The following is a 22,264-nucleotide window of genomic DNA, read 5'->3' as shown; positions in this document are numbered from 1 at the left end:
GCTCACCTCTGTGCAGCATGGTGTGAGGCAGGCAAGGTGATACTGAAGCCCTCTTACTCCCAAGGCAGTCTGTGGAGAAAATATGGCACTGCATAGAGCTCTTGCATACTTTCAGTGACTGCTCTGACCCCCCTCCATTTGTTTAGAGTTTCCCAGAGCCAGTGATTCCCTCCTATGAGCACATAATGCATGCTACATCCTTTACCACCAGGGAACAGTTTTGAGTGGTTACATTAATTAGGTTACACAGGCTGCTAACTGTGCCTCCAAAGTCTCTGCAACGGGCTGGTGTTTTGTTCCTCACTCATAAAATGAGAATTTGACCTGCTTTCAGGACTGAACTGTAAAAATAAGCTTAAAATAATACTAATTGATGGCAAAATGGTTTGTCTGCTCCTGTGCATCGTGCCACTGCAAAGGTAGAGAAGGAGCTTCTGTTTGCTTATTGTTCCACAAATATTACTGGAACTTTTACCATGTGTGTCACTATCAAATGATGAATTTCCTTGCATGCAGTAAATCTCACAGGCTATTTAACCCATAGTCTGTTACCATGGTGCCACTGCTGATGTGCTCTACCAATTTAGTCTTGTGGGTCATTCACTGTTTTGAGAGGGATCACTGATGTGGAAAACACAATGCTTGAAAGGTGACTATTTCCATAGATTTTCATTAGAACAGCCAGAGCAAACCTTTCATCCTTGCCAGGCTGCTGTGCTGTGGGCCATGTCCTGCTTTCACAGAGACACAGACACCACTCATCTATAGAGTATAAATGGGATTGAAGCAGCGTGTCTTGACCTGCAAAATCAGACAAGCAAATGGGAATAAAGCTGCCAGGTTCTCTCTGTGCAGCACTCTCTGGTGCTCAGAGGCAGACCTGCTGACTTTTCCAACCAAACCCATTTCATTTGGTGGTTCAGAGCAATCCCTGGGACACAGCTGAAGTGTGTTCTGTGCCTGGATTTGAAGGTTCAGCTCAGTTTGACCGACCACCTCCTGGCTACACAGCCCTTTTCTTATTAGTGGTGGTGAGATGCCAAAAGAGCTTCAACTGGCACATTTCACAGGTCCAGAGGCTGGAAGAACTGTCTTCCTCCTGGCTGGAAATGGCACAAACTTGATCTGGAGTGTTGAAGAACTGCAGCTACCTCTTTACACAACACCATCTACTCAAAATGCTCATTGTTCAGAGCAGGAAGCCAATTGCATGCAAAGTGCTTGTGCCCTGAGCAAAGCTGGCTTAGCACAGAGGGCAGGTGAATACAAACAGCTGATAAAGCACAACTCAAATACAGGTGAGCTTGAAGAGCAACTTGACGGTGGCAGTCCAAGAGGATGGCAGCAGGGTCACTGCTGCCAAGTGGCTGCTACACTAGAGCTTAGATTTATTCAGGAGATTTGCAAAAGCCATGAATATTTATCAGCCAAGACTTAGCATTGTCTTCACATTCAGGCTGTGGTTGTTACACAGAAAACAGCTGCCAGACCCTCTGTGAAGGCTCTGTTGATTTGCAGCTCTCTGCTGAATGGTACAACATGCCATGATGGGAGTGTGTTCCTCTCCCCTGGAGCTGGGTGTGTGGGGGAACTAAGAATCATACGTGGCCATAGCAGAACCGTTGGCTTTGTGTTCACAGGTACAGCGAAACCAAGGGCTGGCAGCTCCTCTGGCTCTGCACTGGCCTGTTCCCACCCAGTAAGTCACTGCTGAAACATGCCCAGAAGTTCATGGAGACACGTCAGAAAGAAACCCTGGCCTTGGAGTGCAGCCGGAGGATTCAGACAGTGCTGAGGTAAACGAGCTGCCACACAGCCAGCTCAAATGGTCATCAAAAAGCACACAGGCTGAAACACTGACACTCTCCCTTCCCTTTCTCTCTTTGCATCCCTTTGTTCAAAGTGATCCTTACTTTTAACTCTCTCACAGACTTTGAGCCAGTGAGAGGTGTTAGTGTCACAGCTGCACTTCCTTCACAGTTAGCAGCGTTTTGAGAAGCATCACACACAATCCCTCCACTCTCAGGGCTGGGTGTTTCAAACATGCTCAAAGGCATGCAGCTTGAAATGAGATGCTATGTTGTCACAGATGAGGTACTGACCTTGCTCTCCTTTGGTGAGGGAGGCAGCGTGTCCCTGTCCCACTTCGGTGTGCCTGAGGATCAGGCTCCAGTTTGCTGAATCTCAGTGGCACGTGTGCAGCCCGGAGTACTGGGGTTTACTCATAGTGGGGTGGCACCACTGAAGACACTGACATCTGCAGAGTGCTGGTGTGGCTCTGTTGTTTTTCTGTTGGGGAAGCAAAGCAGATCCATGCTAGGAAAGAGAGAATCAACACAATCAATTTCCATTCTTTGAAGAAACCCAAACGAGCAAAGCCCTGAGACTTATGTGGCTGCTCACAAAAGGCACTTCTCAACAGGCAGCACCCCAGTCCTGGGGAGGGTTGAAGCACCAAGGCCTCCAAAACACAGTGCTCCCTGAGCTTCTGAGAGGCTTGGTGAGCAAGCAGTGAGAACACAGTGCTTTGGCATCAAGGTTAACCCCAGACCTTCTCCCTTGTGATGCTGCTGTGAGGCACCAGCTGCCTGCCACAGACCTCTTCAGTAAACGAGCTGCCCAAGATTTCTCCCTCCAGCTTCCCCCTTCTCTTAGGCTGGGCCCTGCATTTGGTCTGAGCCCCATGGGTCACGTTCAAAGAGAATGCCAGCAGTGTGGCTGTCTCCCTTGCAGGGAATGGGTTTTGGCACCACTGGGGAAATGTCACTGCACATTGAACTCGCCTTTCAAGTGCCCGAGAAATGCGTGGCAAGGAATGCTATTCATTGCTTTTCTATAGAGAAGGCTGGAAATCTCCTGCCTCCCTCCATTCTGTGCTATTCATGCTCTAAGCTCGGCTGAGCTGCATAGAGCTTCTTTAGAGTGGGGAAACAGGGAGGGAAGAGCAGAATGGGCTGCTTGGAAGGTGAATTCTATCTGCTGAACTGCCCCACATCTGGAACCTGGGGCATGGGAAGAGGAACAAAGAGAAATGTTGTTTTCTAAGAGCATTTGTTTTTTTGTAAGGTTAAACCTGCACCTGCTTAGAATAGAACAGACTAGTTTCAGTTGGAAGGGACCAGCTTCTCCCTGCAAGTGACCTGCTGTCTTTGCAAACAGGAGAGCACACAGCTCAAAGAACTGACCTACAATAAGCTGACCCATTTTCCTCCATAATCAGCTTTACAGCTTCATCTCCAGATTCCTGGCCACAGAATCAGTGAGCACCCTGATGGCTGTTAAGCAGATCTTACCTTGGCAATGAATTCCTAGCTGAGGCTGCAAGGAGAAATGGCCTTGTGCCTACAAGCTGCTACCTCCTTGGTCTCTTATGGCCTCCCGTTGCAAGTCCAATAGGTGACTGGGTAGAGCAGGTCTCCACTCCTTACAGTGCCTGCACAGTACCAGAAAACATGCTGTTCAAGTTGGTTCCAATCTTCTCCAAACTGCTACTTTATTAATAGGGGGAAAAAACGAGTTTTCAAACCACACAACTAAAGCTGGATGCTGGACTAAGCTCTCTGCCTGAGAAGCCAGCCCAGTGTCAGAGAGGAGTTTGGCCCATAAGCTACAGTGTACAAAATCCCCCAACAACCTGCTCTGTGCCACTGAGGGCAGGAAAATACCAGCCCCAGAAGGTAATGTGCTAGATTAACTGAAGTTTCAGACTTCAGGGCCACCTCCTTTGCTTTAAAAGGCAGCTCTGCTCTGAGGTGTAATTTCAAAGGACTGGGATTGTACAGCATAAGCACCTCTTGAGTCAGGGATTAAATAGCAGTTCTTATATAAAATGCAATGCTTCTAGCAGCCCTCCAGACTTTCCTGGTGCTTGCTTCCTGAGCTCTAACTCATTTTGTATCTGAATGCCTAATCTTTTTGCTGATGCAAGAATTAAATGTGTTTCTCCTTATGGCCACTATCTTCACACTTGAATAACAGTAAAGAAAAATGTTGCTGAATATATAGAAAGGGTACTGGTACTGGCTAGGAAGCTGCCTTACTCATGCAGTAGAACAGACTTTTAATATACATGCTAATGGGACCTGCAGTTTCTTGCTGTTAATCCACTGAATTTGCAGTGGGGTGAAGGCTCACTGAAGCCTGCCTCAGCTCTCACACAGTACTAGCATTTTGGATGGAGTCTGTTGCTCAGATGGGACACTGTTGTTCAACTCAAAGACTAAACATCCAGCACTGAACTCTCTTGTGGTGGTGGTGGCATTTTCCAGGCGTGGCCCCAGGAAGTGGGCACCTCATCCTGTGGAGGTCGAGGCCATCTTACAGAACATCACCAAGATCTCACACAAGATTAGCTTCCCCAATGGAACAGAACAGGTGAGAACTTACCTTTTTTCCCAGCCTTGACCCTTTTCCCAGCCATGATGTGTTCATGCAGGAGCACGTTTCAAGACACTCTGTATGCTCAGTTCTTCCTATCCTCTGTGTGACAAGAATCTTGTTATCTCATAGACATTTGATGTGGGAACAAACACCAAAATCCGGACTCTGTGTCAGAGCATTGCTTCCAAATTGCAGCTGAGCTCCTGGGAAGGTTTCAGCCTCTTTGTGAAGATTGCAGACAAGGTAACTCTTCTCACTCTACTATGTTGGAGTAGCCTGACTCCTCTCTTTCTTACTATGAGACTACCTGAACAACCATCCATGAAGCCAAGCAACAGAGCAGATCATTACTGCCTCTGTCTTGCTGAGGGGATAAAGTCTAGACTCGAACTTTTAGCACCTGACAGTTGAGTCTCTTGAAGGGGCTGCATGGAGATGCAGTTTCTGTCAGTCTGTAGTACATGGGTGGCACTAAAAGCAGAGAAAACACAGGCTTTCTTGCAGCTACCGGGACAGGAGCAAATAGCATGTTACATACTGCTGGATTTGGCCCGTTTCCACTCAGACTCTACCCAGGAGATGTGCTGCCCATGTACAGCACCCACTAGTATTAGGGGGAGCAGTGGCCAACCAGCACCAGTTGAAAGCTCTCTAGTTTCTTAGAAGCTTGCCTTGCCTGAGCTGAAGCTTGGGTTGGCTGCCTTGCTGAGAGGTCTCTTCTCTCTGGAACTGTGATTAAGGCAAAAGCTGCCAGCACCGAGTCCAAGTACAGAGAGTTGCTGATGGGCTGTGTTCCTGAAAAGAGGAACCCAGAAAGTGCCAATGTATTACACAGAGGAGACAGCTAAGCATCAGGTGGGCATCTTCAGCTTGACCTCAATAAGCAAGCTGAAGAGAAAAAAGGCACAGAAGATGCAATAAAAATCCCCACATGAAATGTAAATCATTTCAGCCTTCCTCCTCCTATTTGTCTACTTCTTTCCCCTTGCCCCTGTCTTTCCTGCTCTAATTGTGCTCTCTCACTGTAGATGGGGAAAGAAATTTCAGCCTGCTGCTTGGGTGTGTTGGCACAGGCAGTATTTGATATCACAGAATGGCAGGGGTTGGAAGGGACCTCTAGAGATCATCTAGTCCAGCTCCCCCTGCTATGACCTGCTAATCCCTCCTTTCCACCCTTTGTTGCTTGCCCTCTTCCAGGTGATCAGTCAGAACGAAGCAGACTACTTCTTTGACTCACTAAGGCAGGTGACAGAATGGAACAGGAGGAACAAACCAGGGAAAGATGGTAAGGAGAATGCCAACATGGCAAGAAGCTGCATGAAATGCTGTGTGGAACTGGGGAAGCAGCAAGTTTATGCAGTAGGATTTTCTCCACCTTGGGAAGTGTGTGGCAGAGCTTTATGAAATCCTCCTTGTTTGTACACACACAGTTACCACCTGCACAGCAGTAAGATCCATTGACCTGATGCAGCCAAGCAGTGGCTCTCAGAAACACCAGAACATCCCTGTGGGGGGGAATCTCTCCAGAAATGTTAAATTGTACCCAAGACTTTTTGACCTGTTGCATCCCTAACACACAGCTGGATGCACACAAGTTAGACAGGCTGACCCCCTTCACGGTTCAGGGCTCATGCCTTGCCACATCAGGTATCAGCCAACACATGTAAACAGGCTCTTTACAGTGTCACTCCCATTCCTTGGGTTGTTAGAAAATGGGTGGCTGTGTTACTACCTGGTAATACCAAAGCACAGGTTGTATTGCCAGGGGAATACTTGTTAGAATGAAACACTGCTACGCTAGTGGCAGGAATCCATTGCACTCCACCCCCTGTACCACATACATTATGAAATCTACATCAAACTCCACTCAAATCTCATATTCACTTACCCTCACCTTTGCTTATCTCAGGACAGCTGACCTTCAGCTTCCTGAAGCACTAAGACTTTGTAACTTCCCTCACAGCATAAAGGTGTGGGTGCACTAAACCACAGTTCATTGCTGTAAACACGGGAAATGACAGGCACTGTGCCTGCATCAGTATAAAAATTCAAGTGTGCTGCACGTGGGCAGCTGTCAGGAGCATCAGAAATAACAAATGCTTGTGTCCCAGGCATCCTCACCTCTGCAGAGCCTGCACCTTAGCTCACTGCCCCATCAGTGCCCGGGAACTGAAAACTGGTCACTTTCTTGGGCAGATAAAATGGCCTGTTGCACTTTTTTGTTAGTAATTTTGTTTGTTGCTATTAAGATCAGAAACTCACAAGCCACTGAAAAGCTCCAGAACTCTACAGGGATGCACAGAATACTAACAAGATGTTGTTTCCTCAGGGGCTTCCATGTCTGTGGCTTATGAGGTGTACTTCATGAGAAAGCTCTGGCTGAACGTAACTCCTGGGAAGGACCTCAAAGCCGATTCCGTTTTTCATTACCACCAGGTAATCAGCTCCCTAAAGCACAAATGTAACATCAGGCAATTTGATCCAAGAAATACCCCTGAGAAACTAAGGCTGCAGGAGCAGTCCATCTCCCTGACCAAAGCCTGCATTAGAGCCTCCAGAGGAATGTCTGTGGGGGGCACAGCTCAGCCCCACGAGCAGGTTTTATTTCTCCCTGTGTTCATACCTGAGCTGTATTATTTATGTTTGGAGCACAGCTCCCTTATCAAATGTACCCTGGAGGTGCTCATCTTGCTCCATAATTGCATGGAGAATTACAGAATGGGTCAGGAAAGACCTTTAAAGATCATCCAGAGAACCTCCAAGAAGGAGTCAGAAGTTCTTGGGGTGTCGTTGGACTGCGTTTGGCAAGGCTCACATCCTGACCTCACAGATTTAGAATGCATTGACTCTGTCTGCTTCAGCCCTTGCTGTCTGGACTCAGAGCTGGTCTCTTCCAGGAGCTGCCAAAGTACCTCAGAGGCTACCACAAATGTTCCAGGGAGGAGGCTGTGCAGCTGGCAGGGCTCATTTATAAAGTGCGCTTCAACAACGACCGCACGCAGCTGGCAGCCGTCCCCAAGATCCTGAAGGAGCTGGTGCCAGACAATCTGCTCCGAGCAGTCTCATCAGAGGAGTGGAAGAAGGTAAGAACACCAGCTTCCACTTCCACTGAGCTTTATGAGAGAAGGCAGACGCTGAGCCACGCTGTGGTTTGGATCTGACAGTCCTTGAAAGCACGTTGGCAACTGCTGGATGTCACTGCTTTGCATCTTAAAACACACATTTTGCATCCTCTCCAAAGCTCTGAAAGGTGCCTGCAGACCTGGACTTTCTTGCAGATACTAATCTATTGTCAGTGCCCAGAAGAAGAGTTAGAGATAGGAAAGTCAGTGGTGGGACTGGGGATTCCAGGACCTTGTAGAGAAACAGAAGATTAAGGTGTCCTACATATTTCCTAGCAAATCAGTCACCCTGCACCACGTGCATGATCCTCACAGCAAAAGGCTCTTTTATCCACCAAAAGGTAAGCAGCTTTCAGCAGGTACTCACCACTTAGTCCACTGAGGAAGACACAGGCCACTGTTTCAAATACAGGGGAAAGTTCACCCTGCATGTTTCATGACAAAGCCCAGTGGGCGTCTGTGGGCGCTGAACGCTGCCTCCTTTCTCAGTTTGGTTTATCCCATATCACCCCTCTGCCCTGAAACCCATTCCTTGGGGCTCCTGGACTTCTTTCACCCAACTCACCGGTAAGGAACACTGTGAGTGGGCTCTGGCTCCACCTCACCCCATGGCCTGGTAGGCTGTTTTCATTTTCACAGTCTCCTTTTGCTGTGGGCGATGACCTGATGCTGCCTTTAGTGGTAATGCTGGATGTAGAAACCTGCCTGTCTCCACTGAACACACTTTGTGGGCTTTTTTCCTAAACAGAACATTACTGCAGCATATAGTAAACATGAAGGAAAAACTGTGGATGAGGCCAAGATTGCCTTCTTGAAAATGATATACCGGTGGCCAACGTTTGGATCAGCCTTCTTTGAGGTGAAGGTAGGGTTCAAGGCCTGTGTGGATGCCTTTGGTAGCAGACCAGCACTAGGGGATACAGACTGACATAACTCCCTGTCTGTGTAAGTGAGAATACATTATAAAGCTGAATTAACATCATCTGAGGAAAACTCAGTGCCTTGCAAGTGAGGAGATGGGCTCTTTACCATTCTGACCTATGCAGTGCCTGTGTTGCAATACCTACTATTGCATATTACCATACAGTAGTTGGAGTAGAGGGCTTTTAGTTGCACCCTTAATTGTCCTTGTTCTCCACAATAAAATGCTGCCAAACCTTTTTATCTCTGGGGACTCTGCTGCTGGAACAGAACTGTGCTAATCCTCCCATCATGAAGATCTCAGTCTTCAGGAATCATTTCCCAATTGCTGCCTTCAGTTTCTCCTCACTAAGCTCTTAAGTGGTTTGCAGCCAACCATTAAGCCTGACATCAGCTGGCTTAGCAAGCAACGAGCCTCACTCTGCTTTTATACAGCAGCTGCTCAAGCTGTCAATATACGGCAAAAAAGTCATCTTCAGCAATGGCCACTTAATACTGAAGAGCTTTATGTTTCAGTGTTTATTTGGTAAAGAGAACCAGCAGCACTGGCCCCTGTTAAAGGTCACAATGCACCTGATATGGATCATTTCTTCCCTTTCTGCTTATCTTGCTCTGTTACTTGTTTATAGCAAACCTCGGAGCCAAATTTCCCAGAGATTGTGCTGATTGCAATCAACAAGCAAGGAGTCTCACTGATACATCAGAAGACAAAGGTAACAGTTGCTTCTCAAGTGTCTGTCTAAGTAAGGATTTACTTGGCCATGCTAATCTAGGGACAGCAGCAGGACCTTCTCCCTGAATGGCAGGAGAGGACAGAGTCACAGAGTCCCTCTCTTCCTTTTCTGTGTCAAACCAAGGAACATCTTATTGCTTCAAATCACTTTTCTGCAATCTCTACACTGGGAAGGAAGCAGTGTAGAGCATCTCTGGAAAGAGATGTGGTAATCATGATGGACCTGTAGAAAGAATGAGATCAGGCAGATGGATGGACAGTGCACAAGGGAACCTGCTGCAGAAAAACGCTCTGCAGGAAACCCGAGCTGTCTAAAGCATCAGGGTGAATGACAGTGTCTACCAGCTCTCTGACCCAAACAGCCTGATCTTACCAAGCTCCCTAGCAAAAGCATTTAGGAGTACCACTGTTTGCTCTCAACAAGAAAATATAGAATCACCACAGAATCACTTTGGTTGGAAAAGACTTTTAAGATCATGCAGTCCAACCATGAACCCAGCACTGCCACAGCCATCACTAAACCATGTCCCTCAGCATCACAAGTGCAAGTCTGATGTTTGAATACCTCCAGGGATGGTGCCTCCACCACTTCCCTGGGCTGTCTGTTCCAGAGCCCGACAACCCTTTTGTTGAAGAACCTAATGTCTAATTTAAACCTCCCCTGGTACAACTTTAAGCCGTTTCCTCTTGTCCTGTCACTTGCTACTTGCAAGAAGAGCCCAACTCCCACCACACTACAACCTCCTATCAGATAGTTGTAGAGAGGGATAAGGTCTCCTCTGAGCCTTCTCTTCCCCAGACTAAACATCCCCAGGTCCTTCAGCCCTTTCTCATCAGGCTTGTGTTCCAGACCCTTCCCCAGCTTTGGCACCCTCGTATCCAGGGAGTTTTACATTACTGTAAATACAGTGGCAGAGTGCTAAGGCAAAGATCAAAGTGCAATGAAGGGAAATACCATTAGACTTATTAAGACTTACCTGCTTGCTGAAAATGCAACATGCAGCTAGGCTGGGTGCAAGACCTACCTTGATCCCCTGTGTTTATAAATTACATGCACTCTACAGCTTTTCTTACGTGACAGCCCTATTTTCATTTCAGCAATGTTCTACAGCTCAGTGTGTTTCCCCTTACAGGATATTTTAACAGTCTACCCCTTCAATAAAATCTCCAACTGGAGCAGTGGGAGTACATACTTCCACATGACAATAGGGAACCTGGTACGAGGAAGCCGGCTCTTATGTGAGACATCTCTGGTAAGAAAGAGTTTTGTCAACTTATACATAAGAAACTCCAGATTTCTCCTTTACATCCAGAATTGGCACAAAACAATGGTGCAAAAATAGATGCTAAAACCAGTGCAGATAAAAAACCATTCACTGCTGTCAATAAAACTGCAGTTTAGAATTAGTTGGGTGCTATGTAATACAAGGATATAAGCCACAGAGACAAGGAAAAGTAGTAATTTCATAGAATCATAGAGTGGCAGGAGTTGGAAGGGACCTTTAGAGATCCAGTCCAACCCCCCTGACAAAGCAGGTCCACCTAGATCAGGTCACACAGGAACCCAGGCAGGTTTTGAAGAGCTCCAAGGAAGGAGCCTCCACATCCTGGGCAGCCTGTGCCAGGGCTCCCTCACTCAAACACTGAAAGAGTTTTTCCTTATGTTTAAATGGAACCTTTTGTGCTCCAGCTTCATCCCATCACCCCTTGGCCTGTCACTGGATACAACAGAAAAAAGTGCTGCCCCAACCTCCTGACACCCACCATTTAGACTTTTGTAAATATTAATAAGATCCCCCCTCAGCCTCTTCCAGACCAAACAGCCCCAGTTCCCACAGCCTTTCCTTGTAAGGAAGATGCTCCAGTGCCCTGATCATCTTGGTGTCCCTGCGCTGGACTCTCTCCAGCAGTTCCCTGTCCCTCTTGAGCTGGGGAGCCCAGAACTGGACACAGGACTCCAGATGAGGCCTCACCAGGGCAGAGTAGAGGGGGAGCAGAACCTCCCTTGACCTGCTGCCCACACTCTGCTTGATGCATCCCAGGCTGCCATTGGCTTCTTGGCCACGAGGGCACGTTGCTGGCTCATGGTCAGTTTATTATCAACCAGGACTCCCAGGTCCCTCTCCTGGAGTTGCTCTCCAGCAGGTCAGTCCCCAGCCTGTACTAGTGCATGGGGTTGTTCCTCCCCAGCTGCAGGACTCTGCACTTGTCCTTGTTGAACCTCAGGAGGTTCCTCTGTGCCCACTCTGCAGCCGGTCGAGATCCCATTGAATGGCAGCACAGTCTCTGGGGAATCAGCCAGTGCTCCCAGTTTGGTGCCATCAGGGAACTTGCTGAGAGCTCTGTCCCCTCATCCAGGTGGTTGATGAAGATGTTGAATAGGATCCTTCCCAACAAGATCCTTCCCATATGTCAAAACTCCCAGACATTAAAGACAGACTGCACTTACCCACAAAGCTATGCAAGGTGCTTTTAGACTTGCATGGTTTGATCCATATTTGCTGTAACATCACCCTGGTAAGACTTTACACTTTTCAGAGTGGCACCACCTTTGTAACAAGTGGGTCCAGATTGTCCACAGCCTCAGACAAGCATCGCTGTATTCATATCACAGGTACAGTTGTGAAGACAACATAGAGACACTTAAGGGCTAACTTGTCTCCCAGAAAAGCTTGGGTTGCCAAGCACAAGGCGTCAGTCTACAGAATGAATGACAAGGAGGTAGCAGAGCTCTGCTCTGTGCAGTTTTGCAAATCTATGCCAGGAAGACCTGAGGGAGGGAATAGGTTAAGTAGTTATCAGACCAGCAGTAACTGTTGGAAGAGATGTCCATTCAGGGAAGAACCTCAGAAGAAGATAAAAGAGGGAGGAAAGGACAAGTTATTTTTCCTTCTTGAGAGACTTTTTTGTCTCCTGTGACAGGGTTACAAAATGGATGACCTGCTGACGTCCTACGTACGCCTGCTAATGAACGCTGTAAACAAGCACAAGAGCCTCCCAGCGTGAAGGTGGAAATCAAACCCACAGCCTCACTGTGTGCCAAACTGCCTGGAAGCTCACCTCCCAGAAGGAATGCCATTTAAAAACATCTATCATGGTGATCAGCCTTCTGGTCACACACTGAATGAACGGTGTTGCTGAAGTGCTGCCACAAGAGAAGCTCAAGTGAGCGTGTGCTTTCAAATAGCTGGAACACTTGCCTGCTTTAGATAAGTGATAAGAAGTCCATTCACATTTGGGATTTAGAGGAGGTTTACCTGCATTTTCATGTAATATGGCAGTGGGGAGCAGCAGAACCCTAACGTGAGAGCCTCTTCTGATTCTCTTGAAGAATGGAGGAGATGTAGAGAGACACATGTCAACAGTTACCTTCCTTTTGGAAACAAACGTCCTCTTGTTGTGTATGCTCTTACCAAATGCATAAACTCCTTGAGTCTACAAGGGTAATGCTATTTTTTTCCTCCTATTGGAAATTCTAAGAGTTGAGAAATGCCCTTTAGTAGTAGGATAACAGGACACTTTGAAATACAAGATGCTGGTTTTCATCCTTTATCGCTAGGTTACGCGCTGCAAGTTGCAGGAGACTGTGACAACCCGTTACTGTCACAATGCAACTGTCATTCCTGTGTGCTGCTAAATCAGCAGGCTGGCCACTGGCTTACCATTGCCTTGGTTACTTCCACATTTGACAATACACTTGGAAGCTAGCAATTGCTTTCTGCTATGCAGTTTCTAGTAAGCATAAACAATCTCTGAGAGTAGCCTGGGTTTTGTCCGTTACTCTTACTCAGTTGCTCCCATTTCAAGTTTCAGATGTGCTGTTCAGCACAAGCCAGAATCAAAGAACTCAGTCTGACAGATATCTGTTGGAAAGAGACTCTTCTCTCTAAGAATGTTCTCAGCCTGGAGTTATGCAGACATTCGTTCATCAGACAAAAATAACAGCTGACGTTTCTCCCGGTTTTTTCTGTTTCCCGTTTAGCAGATACTTTGGTAACGTTCCACTCAGCACCCACTTCATCCCTCACACCTCTGTAAACACACAACTTTGGTCCTACACGAAGCAGAGTGTGCTCAGAGTGTGAAAAGCATATCTGCTCTGTGGCAGCAGCAAGCCTAGATGCTTACTTCATGAGAGTGCAAGTACAAGCCCTCCCTTGCTCACAGTGAATCATGGACATGTCTTAAAGCATCTACACCAAGGTCCTTGAGATGCGACCTGGCAGTGCTGGACAAGCAGCTCTGCCACAGCTCTCAGATTTGCCAATGTGTGCACAGTGGTTCTCTTGTTCCCTCCAATGTGTGTGTGAAATTCAAACACCAATAGGAATTTTGTACATGGGTGGCAGGGAAGAGCCTCACTCTCTCTGTGCATCTAAATGAGTGCCACACTGTAAGAACAGCTGATCCTCTTGCATGCAGTTAGATGTTCCTGTTGTCATGTCCATTGCTGGCGATGGAAACATTTCAGAGAGTTGCTTTGTCCTCCTAGCTCCTCCTGGCTATAAGTGAGAAGCATTCCATACATCACCTGTACAAAACCAAAACTTCTCAGCCAAACTGTGTTGTTTCTGGTTTTTAAATAAACACTGCAGAAAGGCAACCACAATGTCTTTTTTTAACCAGGAAACCAAATATTCACTCTTGAGCCATATAACCCAAACCTACCAAATACCCACTAGAGCATCCCATCGACTTGCCATGTACACAGCACAATTGGTACAGCACAGCCTCTAAAAGGATGATAGCCCTTGCTGCACATCCTCAGCAACCAGCACAGCACCACAGGAGCAGCACAGACACACAATGTGGCTTCACCACGCCAGTGCATCAGACCTGGGCAGTCCCCAGCATCCTCAGTGCCTGATGCTCTCTGGCTCAGCATTGCAAATGTCATTGTTTTTTTTTTTTTACTGTATAATACACAGTTTTTTAACACTTGGGTTTTGTGTGAAGGTTTAAAGTGTCTTACAGTTAAACTTTATTACAGGAACATTAAAAGGTACAACATTACAACATTTCAATCCACAATCACATAGGTTTTGGTTAGACACCACAAGCAATGTGTGATAAACCAGAGCTCCACATATTGCAGAACTCACACTGCTCATCAAGGCCTGAACCAAGGCAAGTAGCTGCTAATTCTTTTACTCAGTCTATACCATCCTCAGCACTTAACAGTGCTTTACAGACTAGTACAACCACATGAATTACTTTTGCCTGTGATCTATTCCTTCATCATCTCACCACTTTGTAAAGAAGTGTCATTCACATCATCTAATACAAACCATGCCACATCCAGAAACTCTGTACAGAGCAGTATTTGCCTTGCATTGCACAGGCAGCTGTAAGAACAAAAGACCAGGATGCAAACCCTAGAGAGCAGATTAGGCTGCCATAAAGAAAGACTGCAAGTGATTAACATACCCTTTGAATACAAACAAGCTTCACATACTGTGGTTTCTAAAAACAAAACCATTTTCAAGTGTACTCAGTGAATATTAGTGATTTTAATTCAGGATGTATAAATATGAATGTAAACTATAAATGTATATAATGAGACAACAGCTTTTAGTGAGTGGAGACTTCTGAGCCAAGTTCAACCTTGATATAAATCTATACTCTCCAGTGGTGTGATACCTGGGATGAATTTGGCCAGCATGTCTATTTACAGCAATGGAGAAAAGCATGCAGCTTATTTCTGACTGAGACCTTGACATTCATTTAAAAACGAAACAACCACCAACCTGTGAGCCTATCAACACACTAAGGAGAATCCATAAGTCTGAATTATAGTTTACTTACTTTTTAAAAGGTGGCCTCAAAGAAGTAGAGGACAATGCACTTACTTAAATAATTAATAGTCATTTCTCCTCCTCTTTTATTTCCACTGTGCCCCAAAAGGCATGTCAGCTATATTCACTACTGTAACTCTGCACATTGCAGGCTGTGGGCAGCAGGAGACAAAGAGTAATAATTTAGGACATATTAAGAGACTATTCCACTAACCCTGTTCTCCACTAACACAGAAATTAGGATTACCACCATCTTTTTCCCCATTTCAGAGGAAATGCTCTGAAGGACTGCATCCAAATCCAAAGAGCTGGACAGGTTAATGATATGAACACTGAAACCTGTAAGTCTACCAAATTTCTAACATGAAACAAAATGAGAGCACACACTACTTGCAGTACAAGAGTAATTTCATTCACCTCTACATACATGCATTTTCCATTGCTGAACTGGAGAGTGGCCACTGAAAGAATGTTACCTTTTGCCTACTAGTCACATAAGTCTTTCCCTATTTACCAGTAGCTATGTGACCTTGTGTTCCTCCACCACTTTTCCAGGGGGCTGAAGATACACAGCTGCTCAGATTTAGCATTAGATGTGGCCTGTGACTAAAGTTCTAGGAACAGACCTGAAGGCTTTATGCTGAGAAGAATCTGCACAGCACGCAGAACCACACCTAGATCAGTAGTTCCTGTGCTTTACAGGACCAGTCTTCGCAGTGGCCACATACTACTGCACCAAAAGACATGCTGCTCTTTGTGCTCTTACCTAAAACACCATTTAAAGGCTGGTGAGAGCCCAGTGACTAGCCATGTGTTCTCCCAAAGCAGTGACAAAAGCAGCTTCACTTACTGTAATCTGCAGTGCACATTGGTCAGAAGGGGATGGGAAAGTTCTACCATTAAAATCAGGCTTATCCCTTCAGCAGTGGTGTAGTGGATGCAGTACACCTCAGTTAAAAGCTTATGGTAACTTAGGGCAACAAAAACCAAAGCAGCTGAAGGCAACTGAATCAGCAAAGCCAGGAAGTATCTAAGAGATGGTCTCAGGTGTGATTATTATCTGCACACAGTTAACTAGGAATTCCCACCACTGCTGTGATACCACTGCTGCAGTTTCCTGGGTAGTGGCTACAGCAAATGTGTTAACAGCTATCCATGCTTTAGCTGTTATCTTGTTTAGATCTGTTCTGAGCAGAGGGTACGGCACTGAGGACCAATTTTAAGTCAGGTTACTGCCCCAATCCAGTTGCTGCTCACACATACAAGTGAGAAAGCTTTAACTCCTTGCTAGCTAATTCACCTGGGGCTGCAAAGTGGTGCCTAGGCCCAACTGCTGTGGTCATTTGACTAATTAAACTGGTAACCTTTGGGAAGATTTGAGTCGTGCAAGGGACAGCAGTCCTCCACTGCCTTTCACCCTGACCACCTTGCAAAAGAGCAGGCAGAGTGTCCAACTATTCATGGAAAGAGATTTTCAGGCTGCTCAGCTCAGATCAGCACAAGAAACCGTGAGGTCTCAGGAGCTCATCACGATTACACAACAGGCAGGTGGAGTCAGGAACAGCACTGCTAATGGCTCAACCAAAAAAAGCTATCAGGAATGTTCAAAACCAGTAAATTTCTCAGCACCTTGGGTTGCATTAGCAGAGACAGGAGGACCACTGAAACTTTCCCAGTGACAGGCAAAACTACAGAGCACAAGTATATGCTTAAGAGGTACAGATTCATGTCTAAGGTCCTCTCTAAGTGCATTCAGGACTGAAGAAGAAAAGTGATGGGAAAGTCTTATTTTAGTGAGAATTTTAAGGAAAAAAACCTGTTTTTTTTTCCCTGCATAAGATCACATTTGGTACAAACTGTAAATACTAGAAGCCCCTAAAAATTGGGCTTTCTGAAGTGTGATCAACAGGCCTATACCCATCTCTCAAATGAAGTGAGAAGGATGGGGAAACTGAAAAACTTACACTGAGACCATATTATCAGCTCGATTTCATCATGCAAAATAACCACCAAGGCTCTAGCCACATTGCCTCAAGAAAGCCAGCTGTGCCAGTAGGTGGGCCATCCTGTGCTGGCCACTAGAAGCTCCAGTGCCCACACAGTAGCACAGAACAAGCTGAGAAAATTAGAGTGTTGGCTTTAACAACATCTTTCATTTCCCACAGCCACCTCTGGCTTAAGAAGAGCCCAACTACCCTGAAGAGGCTGGCATGGCTTTGATAATTGAAATCTTAGTATTGAACAGGGAAGGCAGCAAAACCAAACTTCTTCAGATGTTTTAACATGAGACCTAGGCTAGACAAGCAAGCAGTGCAGGTGCCCTAACTATTGTTTCCTGGGCCCTCCCAGTAAACCTGCAAACCAGGACTCTACAGCATATCTGTGCTCAGTAGGAACCCGGAGAATGACCAGACCATTTCACACGTAGCAAAGACTGACAGCTTTCAGAATACTTGCCTACACATTAAAAAATGTCTTTGCCCAGGTTAAGAAGATAAATTTTTATACCTTATCTGAAAATGAGCAAATGGCTCATTCCCTCCTGCACTGCACTCAACCACTGCTTCCAGAGTCCTTGGGCTAGAGAGGAATGGAGAGAGAAATACAGTTTAATTGAAAAAGGAAAGGCAGAATAAGTTGTTATTAGCAAATTAATAACCAGCCTGTGAACTGCTGAAGCAGAAATCATACTCCTCTTTCTGCCAATGTTAATAGAGAATTGCTAGGGAAACAAAGGGATACTCAAGATGCAAGGTAGATCACCAGAAGCAAGGGAGGGTGTTACTTATCTTTGGTATCACTTGTTCTTAATAATTGCCTCTGAAATCTACAGCTGCTGTGAGCACCAGCTTATGACTGTGAGTGCAGTCAGCAGGCTGACAGACCTGTTTAAGCAGAGTTTAAATCCAGAGCTTTGGGATGTGCCTTCTTAGATGCCAGCTCTGACAACTTCTTCAGGCGTTTCTTCAGCTCCAGAGGGAATTTCTCATAGCACTTCTTGCACACAGGCTTCATGTCAAACTCCACAAACTTATTCCTTTAACATAAAGAACAGCAGGCTATTAAAATGGTATTTGCAAACCATATGCTTCACTAAAACAAGTCTCCAGGCATCTACATAAATGCTGTTGTTTATGTTCTACTGCATGTTTAAAACAACTCACTTCATTATCTGGTCATGTAGCTACAGAGATTAGGTTCTTATCAGTGAACTGGGGTCTTCAGTATTGCTAGTTAAAAAAGGGACAAGACTTTGCTATGTATGTGTGTGTAACAGTCTAGAATAATAATCTTGCTATCACAGAATGGAAGTGCCACTTCAAAGGTCCTCTTTGTGATGAATTAGAGCTCCTTCATATACAAGGCCAGTGGGGCCAACTCAGTACAGTAGAAGTGTTTTAATGTGAGAAAGGAAAAATCTAGGAAAGCTTTGCTTTCTGTCTCTCCTCTACCTACTGCAAGTAACCAGCACAGTATTTCTTCCAAAATTATCTGCACAATTGCAAATACTGTCACTGAGGAGAGCATCCAGACTAAGGAGACATGGAGGCTGCAGATACTTCAGGACAGGCAGTTACTCAAAGTTTAGAGCCTCCTCTCTGCACTGCTGAATGAGTTCTCTTACACAACCTTCTTACAGAATACACTGATGAAAGAAAATAAATGATAGAGGACGCCGAGTCCCAGCTTCCTTTTAGTTCTGAAACCAGTGGGACTTAGGATTTCCCACAGAGAAAAGGTATACTACCCCTCAGAGAGTCACTGGCTCACAGCTCTCCCAAGCTGACATCCTGCCTTAGTGGCAAATGTCTCATATCATCCAAAATACAAACACTGACTTACTTCAGTGTAAGCTTGATGTTGCAGGTGGAGCAGGAGAAGCAATTCACACACCAGGCCTTGTTGAGAGCTGATACCACTGCAAAAGCACAAAATAAGAGGAAACTGTCAGATGATGTGAATTCAGATTTCTATCCAAATTCAAATGAGGCCAGATGTGAGAAGAAACACTGGTGCCTTGCAACTGTGGGACTGCAACAGCTGCACTAACAAATAGAACAAGGACAGCAACCCAAAATGAGGAGAGAACAAATCTTACCATCTCCCTCTATCACGCGGCTGCAGTTGTAGCAGACATCTCCAAAGAGCTGCACAGCAAAAGAAACGAGAACAGGAACTCATGTTACTGGCTGCTCGTGCTCCCCAAATTCCACAGCTGGTGTGGACATGAAATCCTAACAACCACAGAATTCCCAGACATTGCAGTAGCCCCCAAATACACCAATTTAAATCTTCTGAATAACTTCCCACACATCTGCCAAACGGTCTGTTCCTTTGGGTGTCATACCACTAAACACTACAAAACCTTTTTTGTTGATGCCTCACACTCCAGCACTGTTATGTGACCTTAAGGCCCCATGCATGTGGCAGAGTGGAGAAAAGACAATGGGTAGAGTATGATGCTCACTGTAGACAAACATCTCCTGATGCTCAACTGTAAACATCCAAATAAAACCTAGAGCTACTTTGGAAACAGTAATACTTGCTTCTTATGAGAGGTTAATTTATCTGACAGAGGAAAATACCAAACTCATAAATGTTTAGCAGAGTCATACAGAAAAAAAAGGGAGTTTGATTGGTTTTCAAAGCTTTTCTTATGCTTAAGACAGTAGAAGATTTGTCTTAGGCCCATGGAGGCAAGTAATTGTCAAAGAAGTGCACACAAGCAGTCTTGGAGTATTATTACAGACTGTAATCACAACTCATACTATTTTCTGTCAATGGCACAAATCAAAATCAATATCCCCAAGACATTTCTGTTCTGTTCTCAATATCACTTTTGACATCTACCAAGAAAATCTTTCCTGTTAAATCTCACCAATTTTCTTCGTATTTCATTGCCTCTACAAATTCAGATTCCTCAAAAACCCTTATAGCTTTACATACCTAAAATGCAAACAAAAGCCAGGCAGAGCAAGTAGCTGCAGCACAGATGGCAGAATTTACCTGGTTATAGTGAGTCTCACAGTAAGCCAGTCCTTTTTTCTCATAGTGTCGGTGCCCCAAGAACGGCTTCTCACATTTGGCACAAACAAAATGCTGTAACAGAAAAAATCCACGTTCAGTGGCAGGCAAAGAGACTTTCCTGTCACCAGGGAAGAATTACCATGGCTACAAGCCACGGATCAATACGAGACACTGATTCATTGAATGGTTTGTGTTGGAAAGGACCTTGAAGAAGATCATCTAATCCCAATCTCCTTGCCATGGTCAGGGACACCTTGCACTAGACCAGACTGCTCAAAGCCCCATCCGACTTGGTCTCGAACACTTCCAGGGATGGGGCATCCACAACCTCTCTGGGCAAACTATTCCAGTGCCTCAGTACTCTCACAGTGAAGAATTCCATCCTAATATCTAACCTATATCCACCTTCTTTCAATTTAAAACTGTTACCCCTTAATGCTTTAACAAAACACAGACAAGAAAGTCTTTACAGAAATAAAAGAGGAAATATTTAGTCTAATGTAGTAACCAAACATATTATTAAAGACAGGTAGAAGGCAGATTGCTGAAGGGGCCATCACCTTGTGTCTGTACTGGTCAGAATTGAGGACTATTATCCTGCTTGTTTCAGAGGAGAGAGACAAACATAAACCAAGGCTGGTATGCATGCACTTTGAATGAGCAGCACCATCTCTCAGTTCAGGCCCTAGGAGGCTTAAATCACTAAATCCAGAAATCACTAAAGAACTTCAGTCCAAGCTGTGACGACAGATGAAAGCTACAGAAACAATGAGCTGAAAAGGCCTAAAAAGCAAGAATTGCATTGGCTCTGCCTCCAGGACACATTATAGCACTTCTGTGAGTCTGTGAGCTGGGGTTGGAGAGGATATGTCCAAGCACATCACAGCACACCTGTAACGTCGTTAGTAAATGCTGTTCAGTGAACCACATTCTGTAAGAATCTTTACAATGCAACTCAGGCATTTTAAAATTAAGGTTATTAGTGTTGTGAAAACACAGCTTTCTCAGGCAATCCTGCTGATCCTGTTGCACTCATTCACCCATAAGCTGAAGACAATCTAAATCGTAAGCGGCTGGGTTTGCCTGAATTCAGACATTACAGAGCATGCAAATGTCTAACAGCTTCCAACTAGCACTGGTCCTCTTCCAAAACGGCTCCTGGAGGAAGTTTCAGATTTGGAGAGGCCTCACCTCAACGTGCCACTGCTTCCCCAGAGCATTGACCACTCGGCCCTCGATGGGCCTGCGGCAGGCTCCACAGATGGGGATTCCCATCTTGTCGTGGCAGGGCAGGCAGTACAGCTCTCCCTTCAGCTCCCGCGCCTCAGCCGTCAGCTCCTTCCTGCAAACATAAACATGTCCTCAGGTAAGAACACCCAGGAAAGCTCTTTAATGCCTGAGACGAGGTTTGGAAGACTAAACCTCAAAGCTATCTTTGAATGGGACAGCTCAGATACAGAGTAAGTGCTCAGCACCGATCCATTTACTTTACTCCTCAGCACTGCGACCCGTTCTAGGGCAGTTCTGTGCTCCATGCACACTGCCTTCACGGCTGACAGGTATCAGCACAGTCCCAGGCTGTGCCAGGAGACTGACACAGCTCACCAACTCATCTTTCCTATCTAGGAATGCAAAGTGAAGTTGTTTTGAATAGCCAGGCAACAGCTATCTTGGGACAACACTGCTGCTGCAATCTGCACACAGCCCTTGCAGGTTAAGTTCACACCAAAGAACCATTTTCATTTTCAGTATAAAATCGTGTCATTCAAGTTTAGGATAAAAGGTCATCAAATGGCAAAACAAAACTGACGTTCCTGAGGCTTCCCAAATTGCTTTTCATTTCTCCTCACACCACTTGTATTTATTCAACAACGTGAAGGCAGCAAAGTTGAGGCCTTAGGAAGGACTGCACTGCTGACTGGAGTATTTCTCTCCCCCCTTTTTTGTCAGAGTTTTGAGTCTGAGAACATACCCACAGTGGGTGCAGTTGAAGTGATCCGGATGGTAGGAATCATTCCTAAACATGAGAGGCTGCTCATCAATTACCAAGTGGCACTTCTGACAGATGTACTTGCCCAGCCCCTTCGCTTTTTCACGGTTATGGCACGGCCTGCACAGATGCCTGGTTGAACAAAGGAAACAAAAGAAAACACTAAGAAATTCTTTCTCCTAAAGCAACACGCACTGCTTGCTGCAGAATGTATTTTATGTAACAGAAGCAGCATCTTTCTAAGTCAGAACACTCATAATTTAGTTTAGCATCCAGTCTTTCACACCATTTACAC

At 45.6% G+C, this 22,264-nt stretch overlaps 2 protein-coding genes and 1 long non-coding RNA gene across 6 annotated transcripts in view; 1 reads left to right on the top strand and 2 right to left on the bottom strand.

Annotated features, from left to right (window-relative positions):
• The window catches only part of MYO7B (myosin VIIB), a 50,666-nt gene extending 38,504 nt beyond the window's left edge, over positions 1-12,162 (top strand). Inside the window, exons 39-48 of the mRNA XM_062005391.1 lie at positions 1,641-1,796; positions 4,269-4,374; positions 4,510-4,623; positions 5,578-5,665; positions 6,710-6,816; positions 7,278-7,463; positions 8,251-8,367; positions 9,053-9,136; positions 10,290-10,409; positions 12,079-12,162. Coding sequence (XP_061861375.1) covers positions 1,641-1,796; positions 4,269-4,374; positions 4,510-4,623; positions 5,578-5,665; positions 6,710-6,816; positions 7,278-7,463; positions 8,251-8,367; positions 9,053-9,136; positions 10,290-10,409; positions 12,079-12,162 — 1,162 coding nt within the window. The remainder of the gene's footprint in view (positions 1-1,640; positions 1,797-4,268; positions 4,375-4,509; positions 4,624-5,577; positions 5,666-6,709; positions 6,817-7,277; positions 7,464-8,250; positions 8,368-9,052; positions 9,137-10,289; positions 10,410-12,078) is intronic.
• LOC133626423 (uncharacterized) lies at positions 7-4,473 on the bottom strand. Its single transcript, XR_009819492.1, has 4 exons — positions 4,387-4,473; positions 3,294-3,433; positions 2,103-2,289; positions 7-69 (listed from the first exon to the last, which is right to left on the bottom strand). It is a non-coding gene; the product is annotated as an uncharacterized LOC133626423 (long non-coding RNA).
• Positions 12,163-14,100: 1,938 nt separating the features above from the next.
• LIMS2 (LIM zinc finger domain containing 2) overlaps positions 14,101-22,264 on the bottom strand; it is a 33,428-nt gene continuing 25,264 nt past the window's right edge. For all 4 annotated transcript variants that reach the window (XM_062006216.1, XM_062006215.1, XM_062006217.1 and 1 more), the window contains exons 5-10: positions 21,952-22,101; positions 21,171-21,321; positions 19,959-20,051; positions 19,051-19,099; positions 18,795-18,870; positions 14,101-17,988 (exon numbers count right to left, since the gene is read on the bottom strand). In XM_062006216.1, the coding sequence (XP_061862200.1) occupies positions 17,841-17,988; positions 18,795-18,870; positions 19,051-19,099; positions 19,959-20,051; positions 21,171-21,321; positions 21,952-22,101 (667 nt within the window). In that variant the 3' untranslated portion in view covers positions 14,101-17,840. The remainder of the gene's footprint in view (positions 17,989-18,794; positions 18,871-19,050; positions 19,100-19,958; positions 20,052-21,170; positions 21,322-21,951; positions 22,102-22,264) is intronic.

This window comes from Colius striatus, chromosome 12, assembly GCF_028858725.1.
Source record: "Colius striatus isolate bColStr4 chromosome 12, bColStr4.1.hap1, whole genome shotgun sequence".
Lineage (NCBI taxonomy): Eukaryota > Metazoa > Chordata > Aves > Coliiformes > Coliidae > Colius > Colius striatus.
The sequence above is the reverse complement of the archived record's forward strand: the minus strand, read 5'-3'. Positions and strand labels throughout refer to the sequence as shown.